This window comes from Anopheles arabiensis, chromosome 2, assembly GCF_016920715.1.
Source record: "Anopheles arabiensis isolate DONGOLA chromosome 2, AaraD3, whole genome shotgun sequence".
Classification (NCBI taxonomy): Eukaryota; Metazoa; Arthropoda; class Insecta; order Diptera; family Culicidae; genus Anopheles; species Anopheles arabiensis.
Genome location: NC_053517.1, coordinates 15,024,459 through 15,041,999, shown reverse-complemented (window position 1 = coordinate 15,041,999; position 17,541 = coordinate 15,024,459). Strand labels below are relative to the sequence as shown.

The 17,541-nt window shown below is 45.5% G+C and overlaps 1 protein-coding gene across 4 annotated transcripts; it reads left to right on the top strand.

Annotated features, from left to right (window-relative positions):
- The first annotated feature begins 627 nt into the window (after window positions 1–627).
- Window positions 628–13,732, top strand: LOC120898165 (metal transporter CNNM4). 4 transcript variants are annotated; one of them, XR_005738626.1, is made up of 13 exons: window positions 628–2,525; window positions 8,323–8,680; window positions 8,753–8,893; window positions 9,075–9,257; window positions 9,328–9,543; window positions 9,612–9,785; window positions 9,874–10,045; window positions 10,115–10,600; window positions 10,685–10,948; window positions 11,042–11,274; window positions 11,345–11,473; window positions 12,029–13,409; window positions 13,483–13,732. XR_005738626.1 is itself a non-coding variant. In XM_040303627.1 (13 exons), the coding sequence occupies exons 1-13, from the start codon at window positions 2,083–2,085 to the stop codon at window positions 12,115–12,117; spliced, it is 2,991 nt and encodes a 996-aa protein (XP_040159561.1). In that variant the 5' UTR covers window positions 629–2,082; the 3' UTR covers window positions 12,118–12,226. The 4 variants fall into 4 exon arrangements, 2 of the variants coding, with proteins under 2 accessions (XP_040159560.1, XP_040159561.1); XR_005738625.1 differs by having other exon boundaries at window positions 12,029–13,589; window positions 13,668–13,732; XM_040303627.1 differs by lacking the exon at window positions 13,483–13,732 and adding an exon at window positions 11,746–11,848 and having other exon boundaries at window positions 629–2,525; window positions 12,029–12,226.
- The last annotated feature ends 3,809 nt before the right edge of the window (window positions 13,733–17,541 follow it).

Genomic DNA, 17,541 nt, shown 5'->3' with positions numbered 1-17,541 from the left:
TTTGGTTATGTTTTAAATTCACCAAAATATAAAATTATGCACTTTTTCTGCAAGAGTTTAATTCGATAAACATTTAGTGTATAAACGTACTAAATTGAAATAAAATGAAATTTATATTTTTTAATAATTTATGAAATGCATTTTGGCTTAAAAATTGGATGTTCGACTCAGAAGCAAACTGTACTGAACTGAAGTTTTCTATTATCACGAGTCGAACATTTTTGTTATTCAGCATTTAAGAAACACTTTAAGAGATACTCTTTCCATACTACACTACTTAACTTTTCAGTGCACAACTTCTGCATCAAGTAATTTAGATATTGATTCAATGACATGTTTATTGACGTGAGCAAACGTGGATTTCGTGTATTCACATTTATATATTTTTAATTTCTCCTTTCGCATAAACTTACACGTTTTTGTATATCTCCTGTCGAACACACTTTTTACACCGTACCATACTAACGGTACATTCAAATCGCCATCCGTCCAAACGTTTATACCACACAGTCGAGGTGCGTCCAAATGCCAAGATGTACACAGCCCCGGTTGCTGCTCTGCCGAAGCACACTATGGGCAACGGAGCTACCACCCCCGGTCAAATTTCGGACGCATGTGACTGAGGTGTTATTGTTATTGGTTTGTTATTGTTTTTTAACTGCTGGTGGAGGATGCAGTGAAAACGCGGATCGCTCGTGCCGTGCCGTGTCTTTCTGCTACGGGAAGGGAGATAGATAACAGCAGCAGTAGCAGCAGCAGCAGCAGCAGCTCGTGGTCAATATCGTACCTCAATTAACTGTTGACGACTGAGCGGCTCGGCAGGCTGTGCCTAGGGACCAAGAGGGGGGCGAAATCCGGGCGATTCTGGTACACCACCCCGCCGCATTCACAGCACAACCATCCTCCCCGATGGTGCGTGTGCGTAAAGTGTCGAGTTCGTGCAGTTAAAGTGAGCAAGAAGGGAGGGGAAAAAACCAGTGCGACCGTCCCACAAGTGAACGAGAAGAAGAAGCAGCAGCAGCAGAAACAAACCCCACACACAACAGCAACAAAGAGAAGAAACATTCGAGCTCGATAAGAGACACTCCGAGAGGCACAAGGAATGACTTCTTATTGTCGGTCAGGCCCTTAAGAAAGACGGTTGTCGTTAGTGTGCGTGTGTGTTTTTTTTCTTCTGTTTTTTTTGCCGTATTTGGTTTTGCGTTGGGGTCGTTGGTTTCGTTTTCGACTGCCGTCCACTAATAACTACTCACTTTCCGGTGCATTTCGGGCCCGTGCGAAACCGTCGTTGGGACACCACCTCCCCCATCGGAAAGCAGTTCCCGCAGTCATCAGCCCTCCAAAACCTCGCGTGAATATCGTGTGTGTGTCCTGTGTGTTTTTGTGTGTGTGCTGTACGTGCGTGCAAAGTGAAGCAGTGTGGACGGTTTTGGTACATAAATTAGCCCGCATTAATCACCACCACCAATCGATCGATACCGTTCTACGGACACATTCGGACACTGGCCGTGCCCTCCCCACCCCCAAGGCTGTTCTTCCCCTTCTAGTGGGTGTGTGTGTGAACGGTAGTGTACGGTACGGTGTGTGTCACGTTTCGCAAGCCCGGAACTATGGAATTCAAACCCCCGGACAAGTGGTCCTAGTACATGATACTTCTTTCGTACTACTGTGGTCTGTGCGCGTGTCTGTGGCTTATCTCGCAATGTTGCTTTAAACGCAATCGCGCTACCTGTATGCAAATTTGCTGCTTGTTTTCTTAAGTTGCCGCATCGCTCATCTGTTTTTTTCTGTCCGTTCCTCCCAAAAACCCACCCCGAGTGTATGTGTGCCCTGTATGTGTGCGTGGTGCAGTCTCGTGAGTTTGAGATCTTCGGTGCGGCAAGTGCGGTGTTTTGATTCTCACAAGTTGCACAAAAGGGGTCCTAGTAAGCTGCAAAAAAGTACAGCAGGGTGGTGAGCGGGCACGCACCATTCGTAAAGACGCAAACGGCAAAGGCAGGCTACGAAATAATTAGTGCAAACCCACCGCACCGCCGTGTATAGGCGCGCGCATTCGTGTAATACGCGACGCACGACCCGATTATGGCCCGGTCGGGAAGATGGGCAATGTTAAAAATAATAGCACAACACCTTACCGCTGCCGTCCTGCCGCTGCTGCTACTGGCTGGTGCCACCTGGCGCACGGTCGACAGTAAAGCGCTGGTCGACCGGGGGCACGATGTCGGATCGCCGGAAATGCAACCGATTGTCGGCGGCGCGGAGCGGGTTGCAATTGTGACGGTGGTGCCAGGGACCGGGGGCACATTGCGGCTGTACGGGGACGCTGGGGACGGACGCACGTTTCTGGTCGATCGTGTACGGGCGCAGTGTCATGAGCAGCAGCTGCACGTGGTCGAATCCTTTCCGCCCGGCGTGGAACGATCAGCAGCAGCCGTGCCGACGATGGAGGAGGAGCTCTGGCGTGGTGCTACGATGCTGTGCTGGTCTCTGCAGGGAAATGTGGTTGAGCTCGTGATCAAGGAAGAGTAAGTACAATACATTTGCGCCTCCGTTCATCCATTTTAATCGATCTCTTTTTTTATGGTGGCTCATTCATTAATTCATCCATTTCCCATACATCAACCGGCGTTTGGTGGTGATACATTCACACATCAATTCCTGATCCAACAAATTAGCAAAAAACCACCATCACCACCACCAACGGGAAGCTAACGGAGTAATTTAAACGATATTGCGCAATCTCAAGCGATCGATGGTGGCGAGAGGATGATTTTTAGAGGCTGCAAACCGATACGGATTTACGCATTTACAGCGCATACACAGTTTAGAATTTGGATGTTTCCCGCTACCAATTGCAACGCTGCTGCATTAATAGTTGCAACGTTTAGGCATTGCATGACCACTTAACTCGATCGTACGATCGTTCGTTCTGCACATTACAGACACAAACACGTGGCGAATGGCTAATGCAACGCAATTTTGCATGATGAGACTCAAAATATTGTCCCCCGGCAAGGAAGAATGTTTCATGTGCCGTCAACGTTGTGCTATTGTTTGTTTCAACTCATTGCGTCACAGGCAAACAGCCATGCCCGGCGGGGGGATTTATTAAATTACAATTAGGGTACGAAAGCTCATCCACCTAAATCCACCTTGTTGAGTTGATGCTTCCCCAGCTTTCGCTTTCACCGGGTACACCCGGGTACGGCGGCACCGAATGGGTTTGAAATACAAAAACAATCACACGACCATGCCATGCCCCCCACCGTTACAGTATCCCTCAATGAATCACGTCACCGCGCGTTGGTTTTTCGCTCCCGCTGCTGCCGAGTTACAGCAGGAACGTGTAGCCGCCCTTTGCGTCACAAATCGTTCGATGATGGGACCCCCCCGCACACACACACACACACACACGTCCATGCACATTTTGCCCCAGAACGTTTCATGGTGACGCGGTTTTCCGTGTGTCGCTTCTACTACGGCCTGGACAGCGGGGGAAAATGTAAGGGGGTTTTTGGGGCCGGGTTTCGGGGTTGCACGCCATTTGTCAACTGTCCACCCTGTTTGGCAAAGAGCGCCACTCACTTTCATTAGAACGTGCTGTGTCGTGGTTGTAGTGAATGGAATTTCTACGACGGCACGCATCCATCCACCTTTACAGCAACATGCACACACACGCGCGCAAACAAAACACTTGCTGCCGACGCCAGCTTGACCTTCGAACGGAACGGAAGGAAGCACAATTTGAACCAAGGGAGGAGAAAAAACATACACACACACACACACACGGGAGAACCAGCGTGGCTTAGAGCATGGTTTTGCCGTACGTTGGTCTTCGCTAATCCGTCGGGAGCGCCGTTACGTTGCCCCTGTGGCAATGCTGCAACATAACAAAACGCTGTGCGATGGTTGAGCATGTGAGCAGCACCGTTGGCCAATCGTTCTAATTCGATAGATAGACTCGATGGTGTTAGCTGGTTATGAAAACAAGCAGGTTTGCGCTCCGAATTGTTTAATACCAAAAATAGTAACCACTATTGGTACCAACTCAATTGATCGCTTACGAGAAAGCAGCAATCATGCCTGTGTGTTGGTAGATCTTTCGTTAAGATGTTTTAATGTGTTCATTCTTTCACACTCATTATCCATAGTATAGCATGATGCAGTGTTACTCGCGCGGTCTAACAGCATGTCAACGTGCGTTAGTCGGCCACCTTCCCAATGACCGGATGTTAGTGACACACACACACACATTCTCGCGAACACAGAGCTACACCAAAGACAATTCCGAAAGGGTTTGAATCGAACCACATCATCTTTTACAGCTGCGTCCACGTTCGCTGACGCCGGTTCCAAACCATGACGTCATGAGGGGACAGTTCGTCTCGTACGCGATGCGCTTGTTGCGGTAGTTGCACTCGAAGAAAAGACAGAACAAAAAGTGGCATGATGCCTCCTGCAACAACTAGACAGGGCCAGCAGTTCAGGTGATTTGCTTCCATGTAGTGCATTGGCGATGATGTCAGCTGACTATTTTGATGGGTTTTTTTCTGGCTTGGACATGATTTACTCAGTACACTAGAAACCAACCCGAAAGTCGACTTAAAGTGCGAAAAAGCACGCAAGACTGGTTTGAGTTGTGGATTATTATTGTTATGTACCTTTAAACGTTGTTGGGTGTTTGCTTCACTTTCATACATTTTTTGGTGACTTTGCACGAAAGGTGAATTACAAGTACAAGTAAAAGACTTGTTCATCTTAGTTTCTTTGATTATTTGACGACTTAAGGCCGGATTACAGCTTCAGTGAAATAGAACGTGACATTATGTGGTTTTCTGATATATTTCATTGAATATTAATCAGAATATGGCTTATTGTACATCAAAAGAAAAAAATCAATTACCCGCATATTTACAACATATTGAATGTTTTAGAATACATATTGAATTAATAAATTAATTGCATTTCCTTGTGATTCATCGCTTTGTCAGTGAATAATGGTCAGCGGGAAATCACAAGAAAATGCATTTAAATCAGTTTTATATGTTTTGTAAACTAAATAGTATTGATAGGGGAATTGAATATCCTTTCTTTTGGTGTACCGATAAGCCATATTCTGATAAATATTTAATGATATATAGCAAAATTTCACGTTCATTCCCACGCAAGGCCTAAAGCGACCTTTAACAATGAACAATTGGACTAAAAATCTTAGATGGCTGAAGGTAAAGTGCACAGCTTTTTCGTGTACATGATATTTGCCATCATATATAAAGGCTGTGCAGAAAGCCTGATAATATTTCATTGGCAAAAATCAAGCCTAAAATTGAACATATGACAATCATATTTATATCATATAAATATAAAAAGAACATGCAAAAACCCGCTAGCTGGATATTAATTGAATGTGATCTTGTTTTACTGACGATTTATTCCGCTAGTGCCATGTTAATGTCCCACACATCCCACAAAGCCACTTCAGAGCCGCAAATACATTCCATCAGAGCGCGCACATGCGTTGCTTATCGCAGCAACCCTTGTTTATCAGCCGTTAAATGCTACCATCGCGTCTTTGAGCGAAACATCGTCGCTCGTACCTGTGCTTCCACCTGTGACGTGTACACCCAATTTGCACAGATTATGAAGCAGTGATGGTTTAGCGGTCGGTATCGTTCACTAGTATGTGACGGATAACAGAACAGAAGCAAGATGTAAGCCGGCCCAACACGTTTTACACGCTTGTGAACAAATATTAACTGCCAAAGTGAGTCATCCACATTTTGTTGTCAAAAATAGCAATCATTTTTAATACTAAACATCGACTCCCGTAAGCTTAAAATGCGCTCTAAGCTGGCAAAGAGGTTAATCTTGCATTATTTGGTTTACTCCCACAACCCTTATGCCTTCTTGATGAAATGTAGCTACCGGGGGTGGTGGGTTCGAAAGACACAAAACGCCGGCCGGCACCTGCAAAACCGGACTCGCGGGCGCACATTGTCTCCTTCCCAAAAGGGTGCTACACATATATGTGTAAGGTGCTGATAATAGTACAGAGCCCACCCGGCTATCTGCCGGCGGAGGGAGGGCTGATTTGATTTGTCGAGCGTTTCTTTAAAGCCACTTGGACGGTGGTTCGGTCTGTATGTGGTTGCCAGCCTTCAAAGCGATGGTTGACCAGTTTTTAGATATAGGGACCGACCGGCAAGCTCCGGCGTGGCTTCCTGTTATCTGTACACTTTATTCTGTATTTATGTTCACTTTGATTTGCTTGATAAAAATGATGGAGAAGGGTGGTGGTGGTTTTGGTGAGAACGAGTGGTGCCAATTTGATTCTGTTTTTTCCATACCGAAAAATGAACTGGATCATTAACAGTGGTCGAAGAAATTGCTCTAAAAGTGCTTTGATAAAAAAGAATAAGAAGAACAAGACAATCTTGAACTACTTTGACCATGCTACCATTAGATAGAAAAAAACAGGTAATAAATGATATTAGAATGCTTTGCAAAAACATAATCCTGTTCAAATCAACATTGCTCCACAAAAACGGCCTCTTAATGCTCAACTAATGCGCAATTTAAATCGCCCGGCCACACTCGATCGTACGATCGTAGGCACACACATACACACGCACAGCCCCATCCATACCTATGAAGAAAGCACTGGAAAGGCATGCGACGTCTTCGTGATGCGGCACTGCTGCACAAGAACGTAAACAACGTGTCTGCTATCGAGCGATCATCCGATCCGGTGCGCCGATGCCAAAGACGGACAAAAACAACGCCTGTAGCTGTTTTCGTTTTTCGCAACGGTGACTCAGAATCTTGACCCTTTCATATGAACAATTACGAAAAGATTATGTGGATAGGTAGATGCTTACGTCTTAAAAAGCCAATGGGAAAGTTAGGAATGTTATATCCATGCTAAACAGCGTTTCATGATCTTTAATACCCTCTAAATTAAAATGTTCTCGTCCTAGTTGTTTTAGGACAGCAGATGATTGTATTTAGATAAAAGAAAGGGGTTATGTTTCAGTAGTTATTTGTTTTGTGGCAAACAAATAAGGCAAAAAATGTTAAATATTATCAAATAAATATGGACACTGGCAAAATGGCGACCAAAATGGCTCATAAATGCGCATTTGAGCTCTTCCGACTTGGGTCCGTACTTTGTAATGCAAGTTGCATATGAAACGTAAACAGCAATCTTCCGATGGGCGAAGCGTGATTGACAAAAACAACTCTCGACCTCTTGTTTTTTTTCGCCAGGGATGACTCATAGTCTGCGTTCTTAAGATATGGACCAACACAACCACTCCACGCGGGGTTGTGGTTGGAAAGGAAAGGGCAAAAAACAAAGCGCGGAGGGTCGTCAAAAGTAGACAGTTGTTGCTGCAATCATCATATTGGATAAGAATAAACCTTATTCAAATGAAACAATTAAAAATGCTTGTAGTGGCATCTTTAAATTACAAGTAAAACAATTAGGTAAAATGTGGATAAGACTAATTAATAACACTGACAAAATGGTGCAACAATTAAACCCACCCGAGGACGCAAAAACAACTCACACTGAAAACGTTCCAATAGCATCATGGAAATACTTGTGCTGTTGCCATGCATGCCACACGGACGCACACATAGCTTCACTCAAATCACTGCACCGTGGTTCGGTAGGCGAAATAACTACTACCAGAAAACAATCATCCCACGGTGGGGAGAAGGCATCAAACGATCATCCGAGTTGGAAGTGGAATGGAGAAGAAGAAAAGGCACAAACCACGACAGTTAAGGGTTGAATCATACGTTGTTTTGTGAACCATATATTGCTGAACACACGTACTGAATAGCAAGGGAACGCGCGAGGTCGTCAGCTGAAGGGCGTTGGGCTTCGAAAAGGATGCTATCCGAAGTAAAGTGAGAAGACGCCCTTTTTATCCTATTTTTCTACATCTATTTAAAGCTCATTTACATAAATATGTATTTAATGCGGACGATGCAAACAAAGCTCGGGAAGAAGAATATTCTTCAACTCGCTTTCGCTGATTTACTTAATCGATTTTTAAATTTTTGGGATCTAAATTTCGCTACCGGCATCGCTGTTGTTCCGCTCATCCATCTTATTGATTGGTATCGTGTCATCTTGCGATGGCTAGCGATGACATCATAACAGCCAGCTCTTGAAATGAATGAACAATTTCGCACTATTGCAATAGTGCTTGGTGTAGCGGAACTATTTAATCAACCATTTGTAGCAGTATTTTTTGCGTATTTTTTAAAACTAAAAATTAATTTGCTTTTCATCTATATCATCTTTTCTGACAGTGCCCAAATAATACCAGTACTAAAGACTGACCTACCCAGCAGCACTGACATTGGGAGCACCAATGAACAACGATCAAAGCGTAACATTGATAAGGATAGTGATGCGAACAGCATCATCCACGTCGAGAACCCCGAAACCGAGGAGCAGGGCACACTTCGCATCGAAGGATATCGAATCGAAAACTCGGAACTGGCGCCCGAACGAGACGAGAACGATGTACCGTCGGTGCGCATCAACACGCAGGTGCAGCTGCGCCTGTTCGGTACGGGCATTACGCGGAATGTGGCCATCATCTTCACGCACGAAACCTACCGGTTCGGGGGCCCGTGTCAGGTGCCGGTCACGGAAAAGTTTCACGTAAGCGTTGCTCAGTGCAGTGCAGCCGGGGGCGATGCAATTAATGCCATTTGCTTTTCACTTTTCTCCCAGGTGACGTATGCGGAGCCGAACGGCCGCAGTGGGCTGGTGGAAATCGAACTGCCGGAAGTGATCAAGAACAAAAAGTATTTCTACATGTGCGCAAAGTACGAGAGCGTCGATCCGTTGGAAGGATCGGACGAATACGATAAGGTACGAGGGTGAAAGCGTGAGAAGAGGGAAGGGAGAAGAGTACGCTTTAACGACGCAAACAGCATGGAGGACCACGTGCGCTTCCCCACCACATGGTCGTGTTTGCGCTCGGTAGTGCGTGCGGATAGTATACATCTAGGCGCTTACCTTGTGAATTCATCGATTCTTTCACAATTCGCAGGAAGCATCGAAAGTAAACCCTTTTCTACACCAAGGATCGGATATGTGGTTGCGCATGACTAGCCATCAGCCGTTGCTACCGCTCTGGCTGTCGATCACAGTGATTGCCGTGTGTCTGATGTTTTCGGCGCTCTTCTCTGGCCTTAACTTAGGGCTTATGTCATTGGATAAAACTGATTTGCAGGTACGATTTGCTTGTGTGTTTGTGTTACACTACCACTACCATACTTATTACCACTGCTCATGCCCAATAGATCCTGTGCAATACCGGCAGCGACAAGGAAAAGGAGTACGCCAGGGCCATTCAGCCGGTTCGCAAGCACGGCAACTATTTGCTGTGCAGCATTCTGCTCGGTAACGTGCTGGTCAACTCAACGTTCACCATCCTGCTGGACAGTCTTACGTCGGGACTGTTTGCCGTCATTGGTTCCACCGTTGCGATTGTAATTTTTGGCGAAATCATTCCACAGGTGAGACAGAGTTGTGGATGAAAAGGGCAGCACTGAAGCAAAGTAATTAACTTACCCGTTTATCTTAGGCCATCTGTTCGCGACACGGTCTCGCTGTGGGAGCGAAAACTATTTATATCACCAGAGCGTTTATGATGCTCACATATCCAGTATCATACCCAACATCAAAAATACTCGACCTTATTCTGGGCAAGGAAATTGGCAATTTCTACGATCGCGACCGGCTAAAGGAGTTGGTCCAGGTAAAACGATCCCCACTAGCACTCATTAGACAGTGGCAAAATAGATGTACAAATGTATAATATCATTATATTGCTCGCCCCGCTACAGGTTACGAAAGATGTAAACGATTTGGATAAGGATGAAGTGAACGTCATTTCCGGTGTTCTTGAGTTGCGTAAGAAAAAAGTGGAAGACGTGATGACTCGTCTGGAAGATGCCTACATGCTGCCGATGGATGCAGTGATGGATTTCGAAACCATCTCCGAAATTATGCAGACAGGTAACAGCGCGATCCATGTGATCATTTCGATTATTGGCATCATGTTTTGGTTTTTGTTTTTAATTTCAGGCTATTCGCGCATTCCCGTTTACGAAGGGGAACGCACGAACATAAAATCCATCCTGCACATCAAGGATCTGGCATTCGTCGACCCGGACGATAACACCCCGATACGGCAGATTTGCGAGTTTTACGGCAACCGGTTACACTTCGTCTTCTTCGACCAGACGCTGGACGTAATGTTTAAGGAGTTTAAAAGCGGCGAGTTCGGGCACATGGCGTTCATACAGAACGTAAACTCGGAGGGCGAGGGCGACCCGTACTACTACACGCTTGGGCTGATCACGCTCGAGGACGTGATTGAGGAGCTGATACAGGCAGAAATAGTCGACGAAACGGACGTGTTCACCGACAACCAGAGCAAAGTGCCGCGCAAACGTATCAAGCGGCAGGGTGTGCCACTGTTCGGCCATCGGTCGGACAAAAATATGGAAGTGCAGCGTATACGCATTGGTCCGCAGCTGCTGTTCGCTACGTACCAATTCATATCGACCGGTAAGTGCAGAGCGCTTTGTCAGGAAGGTTTTATTTTCCGGAATTATGATAAAAGTGCACACGCGTTATCTTTTCGTCTTTAAGGCGTAACGGCGTTTACACCATCCTGCATCTCGGAAACGATCCTGCGCCGTTTGCTGAGTCAAAACATTTTCCATCACATCAAGATCAAGAGCAAAACGAACAACGAACGCGTGGTAATTATCGAGCGCGGTACTGCGATCGACCATTTTGTGCTGATCCTCGAAGGGCGCGTGGAGGTAACCGTTGGCAAGGAGAATTTGCTGTTTGAGAGCGGACCGTTCACCTACTACGGGCTGCAGGCGATCGTGCAAAGTCCCAGCTGTGGTATGGCAGCACACTTATATTGCTACTTTTACGGATGATATCTATCATGTTGTTGCTAAAATTAACGTTATGTTTTGGTTCGTATTACCTCAGATACGTCCACCAACACGCCGCAGCAAATTTTGGGATCGCTTGAATCCATCAATCGCGACGCCAACTCCAAGCATGTCTTCATACCGGACTACACGGTGAAGGCGATCACGGACGTGCTGTACTTGCAGATCCACCGCAATCTCTATCTGGCGGCCAAACGTGCCACACTGATGGAGCGCAAGCAGAAACTGGGCGACCAGTCGATGGATCCAATCGACGCGGAGGTAGAGCAGGTATGATATCGCAAGTCGCCAGTGACAGAGCTTTCCCGAATGTAATGATGTGTGTTTTTTGCTACTCTAGTTGATGCACTCGCTGGATAAAGCAGACCAGAACAGTATCACACCCGATGCTACCAACTTGACTGTCAATTCCGGGGCGAAGGCTAGTAAATCGTCAAGCGATGTGGCCTCACCGATTACGGCCTTAAATGTAAGTTTAGAGTGCGTTTAGAAGCAACATCCTTTTCCTCCCTTCGGATGTTGTTTGTATTTCAAAATTTGAATTGATGCAAATGATATGTGTAAGTTTTTACCCCAACTGTAGCCCGTGAATGTGCTCTGTAAGTGTAACACTAATGTGAACAGTGTGTAGCTGTGTACTTAGGTTTTTGAACGTCGTCGTTATTAGTGGTCATTGTTTCACCCGTTGTAAAAGCTAACCGGTTGCAATTCCATGTTTTTTCTGTCTTTTTCTCATTAAAGGATCCTATTAACAATACGAACTCCTCTGTGACTCCTCGCAACCATATAGTATTAGAGCACGACAATTCTTCCAGTGCCGCTGCTGCCAACGATATTAACATAGGTAGTTAACATTGAAAAATGTACCCCCAAAAATAGCATTTTGTGTAGTGTCCCCTGTTACCTGTCAATTGACAGCCAAGAGCCGTCAATAAGCAACAAGCATCCGTACACTAATCCATAATCCTTCGCCATGTTTCTGCCACACACATCCGGTTCGCCGTCTGCCGGGGTTTTGTTACAGGAGCATCGACCAGCTACGGAAATGAAATGGTTGTCGCCGGGGACCGGGACAGGGATCCCAGCAGTGCCCCACTGCTGCCAAAGCCATAACCCACGGTGTACCTCGTTGTACTGTACTACACCCTCGCGTACAGCACCAGCAGAGCATCCGGCCATGCATCGAACCCATCATCACCACCAACACCACCACCCGTACCATTGCCAATTCGATAGGAGTTTATCGTTCGACTGTTGGATGTCGTGTTAGCCTGTGCGTGCGTGCGTGCGTGCGTGCGCGCTCCGATCCACTTCCTCACTCTGATCCCCTCTCAACTACCTACTTGTTCTATCAATTTACTCTGCTATATATTATTAAAAACCGTTACCTAGAGTTTACCAGGGTTTGTGCTAATAATCGTGTGGCATTTTTGTTTTTGTTTTAAACTTACGCAAAGCACGTGCAATACACGGACCGAACGCGTACGCGAAAGAGTAGTAGTAGAAATGCGCTGTACGCGCTAGTGAGATTTGTTAACGTTGTTGGGTCAGAGAGATTGTTGTTTAACGACTGTGTAAATTAGTATTACTGTTATTATTTTCGCGTGACGCTCGGGTTGTGCTCCCCAAAACCCCATCCGACGGTACCAGGACGGAGCAAGACTTAAAGGCAAAAAATAAAACCCCGCCGCAACCTTGCACCCGTGGATTCGGTCAGTGCTGCTGCTGAAAATGCTCGGTGGTAGTGTATCTCCTCGCCGCAATCGTTATAGCCAGCGTCTGTTGTTAAGGCAATCGGTTTTGTAGCCAATCCCTTCACTCAGTTAATCCTTCACCTGAGCGTACAAAAGAGCGTGCCTACTTCTCCGTCGCCGGACCGCCGGATCAAGCGGCAACCGGGGACCGGGAAGGATCGCGAAAGCCCCGTTACTGACTGGTGAAAGTATACCGAGCGATAGAACAAACACAAACGTCTATTTGGACGTCGAGGGGCACCGTGTGCTATATTTATCCTAGGACGAGCAATCCGGTGCGCGATGTACTTACCGGATGGGAGGGAGGCGTAGGCGAAAATGTATCGCAATGATTGATGGTCCGCAACACTGTATAACCCAAAAAGTGAAGCCAAAAGATTTAAAAAGCACACATGTGCGGCCATGATGGCCCCAGCGAATTAGGAAAGTAGTGTATGATAGGGTACAATTGAAATGAGAAAACTCGTTAGAAGCAAGATCGTGTGACTGAGCGCACTTAACAGTACCGTACCGGGAAATATGGAAAACCCCCTTATCGTTTAGTGTACAGGACAGTGGATTAGGAACGAAACCGAAAATGTATCGGGATCTGCAACGGGCTAGCAGTCAGCCGTTGTTTTCGGTGTGCCGATGGAGAATCTCCGCAGCACGGTATGTTTTTTTGTTTGTTGGTTTTAGTTCTATTACGAAGCTTTGGTTAATCGTTTATGTTTTTGGCAACAAGGGTAGAAGCAAAGACACAACAACCACAAAAAAAGATAAAATACATCTTTGATATAGTGAGATAGTGTAATTTGGCTAGGGCGCCAGTGCAACGAGCTAGTTCAGCAAGTAAGTAAGCAAGTAGCGAATTTCGCAAAGAAAAAAAAACAGAAAAAAAAGAAATATTTTTCCACTTTCCACTCGTAGTTGAATTTGAATACCACGAAGAAAATATACACATCTACATGCATGGGTGCGCCATTGTATAATAACTGCGTGTGATTAACTGCGTTCACCACTCTGTAGCATGAAAGAAAGTACCTACGCGTCTTGACTGTAACTGAATGTAAGTGTTTATTATTATTCGTCAATTTTATGTTTCCTCAAAACCAGCAAAAATGTGCAAGAAATGTTTGCAAATAGCAATAAAATAGTCAAACAAAACAAACCAGTTAACACACAGCATTAACTTTCAGTCTGCACTGTACGATTCAGATGAATCGCTCTCGATGGAACCGGACTGGAAACCGATGCCGTGCAATCCGTTCATGGCGAACCTATACTTCAGGAAACAAATGGGTAAGTAGCTCAATATTTCACATCCGCTCACTAACACATCGTCGATCTTCATTTACCTGTACCTAGCTGTTGAAATTTGCCCCAATGCATCAAACGGGTGTATACGCAAGTGTGCTGACATATGACGCTCCGCTAAAGACTTAGCGCCAGGGAAGATAAAATGTATCATCAATTATCTGCCTAGCCGAGACTGAGATCGATTCGTTTGGCCCTCGCTTCGATAGTCACACGCAATTGATCTTACGGTTGGTGACAGTGATTGGTTAGAAAATAGGCTCTTATCACAAGACGCCCGGCAGAACCGATTCATCGCACAACGGTTCTGTTTTAGCGCATCGCTTGCTAATGACGTTAGTAGGGGGGGTGTAATTTTGCGTACGCAAATTATTGGGCGTCAATCAAGGTGGACCAGAAATTAGTGAAATCAATCACATGAACGAAAAAGATGGAATGCACACACAAAAAAAACAAGCGCAGATGCTAATCAGACGGCCGAATGCTTGGCATGGGAAAGTGATGCATCATCCCGGGCTCTATAGTGTTGGACAGGGACGAAGACGAATCAAACGCCATCATCTATTTGTAATCGTATTATTTGCGTGGGCCAAAGTTTTTCAAGAAACGGCAAACTCTTTACCAAACTTGGAAGAGTTGGTAAAGTGCGACAGACACACACATCCTGTAAAAATAGATTGAACTATTCCTGAAGTGACTATTCAGGTCACAATCATCTAGTTGATAAGCATGGGCAGATTTTAATAGTCATTTCGGGGTATAAGGGTAGCAGCTCATTGTCAGCTGGCTGGTGTGTAATAATTATCACATAATCGTATCTTACGGCGCCTACCCCACTACTAACTGCGGCGCAATGATGGTTGATAAGCGCTCCATTCTATTTTAGGTAAACAAGCATTGATTTTGGGAACTGCAGTAACTGCTCGAATATTACTAATTTGGCTAATTAATTGAATCTTACTTCTTGTAACCTTAACATGTTTATCCACTTTTCTAATGGGACTCCAAATGTCTACTAAACTCAGTACACTTCTATCTGCTCTCATCTTGGACACTCACTAACGAAAAGGGTTTGAGTTAGAATAACAAAACAATGGAAGGCACACTGAGCGGTGTGCAATCCAAGCTGTTGGAAATGCTGTACAGGTATTCCCCAATATAAGCCATTAGAGCAAACTTGGTTTTCAACTGAAGATTACCATAATGTTCGCTTTAAAATGGTTTTAAAATTCGACACAATCGAGGTCTCAAATCAGTACAAAGTGTTCAAAGAACTATCAAATTTAGAAAATCACCTATAGCAAAATCGCGTATATCGGAGAACAACTGTACTTTAAATACTATAGACCGGTTGTAAATATTCGCATCATGCCTCCGGGCACTGTCATAAGTTAAATTCTCGACAGCACATTTATGCACATTCCATATGAACGAAGGCATATCACACCACAAATGCTTTTTGCACTGTGTTGGAGTGGATCAACCCTTTCTTAAAGTGTGTTCGCTTAGTGTTCTAGTCCAGCTGGGTGCTGGAGGAGGATGGTACTGTTTTGCGTCATGCTCCCGGCAGCACCGTGGCTACCCGGCTAGGGACGATAATCGTCGATGACTTAAGCTTTCTTGAGCGTGCTCTTGAACGGTGACAAGTAGATTCGATTGCTAGTAGACTGGTTGTAAATTAATTGACTTTCCCCCAGTGTGTGTGTGTGTGTGTTTTAATCCGGTTACGCGTGGCACCGATCAACGCTGGCGCTTATCAGTGTCCCCTGTTCTTGTCTACCTTGGGCAGGAAGTCATTTTATGTGATGGCCATTGCACGTAGGGTGATAGTGGATGTTGCGCGGAAGAACGCTTTTCCTGGCGTGCAGGTACGGGGAAATTGATTAAAAAAGAAGCTTGAAAAAGGGTGTTTTGCTATCGGAAAAATGCCCCTTGCACTATTAAATTACTAACCACAAGGTGACTGTGGTGTAACCTTCAAACCGTCAAACGTTCTTAACCTCAGCGCCATTGGTTACGCCAGCAACACAATCCAATTGGAAAGGGGCAACCGAATGGGAATTTCACAATCACGCAAGCAAGTACGCTTAGTTTTGAGTACTAAGCCTATCTTACTTGTAAGGTTTATGGGATAAGTATAATCACCAGTAGTAAGTTATAGGAAGCAAACACTTTAACAGTTGTTAGCAGCACTAAGTCACAGCAAGCAGCCGTCAGACTATTTCTTCTATGAAGGTGCGTTTGATTTGACAACGAGCTATAGGGGCACACGCACAATTTTTGGTTTGCGGCCTGTGATTGCCCTCGAAGTTAGCACGTACACCGGGAGAGTTCAAAGCGTCCGAAAACAAAAAAAACGACCGACGGTGGATCGTTTCGATCATCCAGTTTCGGAAGCGAACACCTTGGCGGGAAGGGGAGGTTGCCAACGATCGTCCAAAAAGGTTTCGTCGGGCAAGTAGGGGGAATCATCACACCCATGTCGAAACACCCCCCGCCCGCCTGCTGGTTGATACTAGAAATAATTAGCAAGCTTCTTTTTTTTGTTTACCTGCCCGCTTTCACACGGTTGTAGTAATTGTTTTGAAATAGAATCAGATATGATTCTCCGCGACTTTAACCTAGAAGCTTAGGGTAGAGCATTCGCTTTGTAGGCATTTCCACTTAAAACCGTGTTAACGGGTGACGAATGCTGCTTGTTAACCTGCAGTGGCGGCGAGTGGGCACCAAGTGCTTCAACAGGCTTAAATATGCTTTTTCTGAGCTAGTCATGATAGTGAGCTTGATAAAGCCTTATTTTCTAATATTCAAGTATAAAAAAATATTGTGAAAATAGGTAGTTGATACACTTGCTCGTGATCAAGATATAAATGATCATAATTATGCCTTGAAATGATGTTCTGTACTGTGAGTTTTCGAAAACCAAACCATACTTTTGGTCACAATTAATAACCGGCGCACCTGAGACGATGCGCAGTACCGGCTGGATGTGAAATAAAGATGCGGTCGCTATCTGTGCCGTCTGTCGGTCCAGCTGTTGCGTGCTTATCTCTCCCCGTTGGAGAAAAGAGAGACCCCCTTACCCAGCCGAACGGCGATAGTTCCTTGCAGGAAGTCGATCGATCTACTCAACCTGACAGCATCATCCTACACAAACACACTTGCGCATCAGTTGCGCCCTCCCAATACTACGCTGCCGGCTCGGGCCCGGGTGTACTATACTATACCACGCTGTACCCTGTACCCCTTTAAACATTCCCTCTCACTCCCGCACATTATCTTCGGCGGTCACCAGAGTGACACACGCTGCGCTTCTTTCCTCGTTTGGGCACCAAAGCCGACGATTGCACTTGGTGTGCGTAGTTGCAGTGGTAGTAGTAATAGTAGCAGTAGTAGTAGTAGGGAGTCGCACATCGGAAAACATTGTTAGCTCTACATATTGACACCCCGGGCGAGCGTACTGGTTGCGTACTCTGGAGGGACCGGG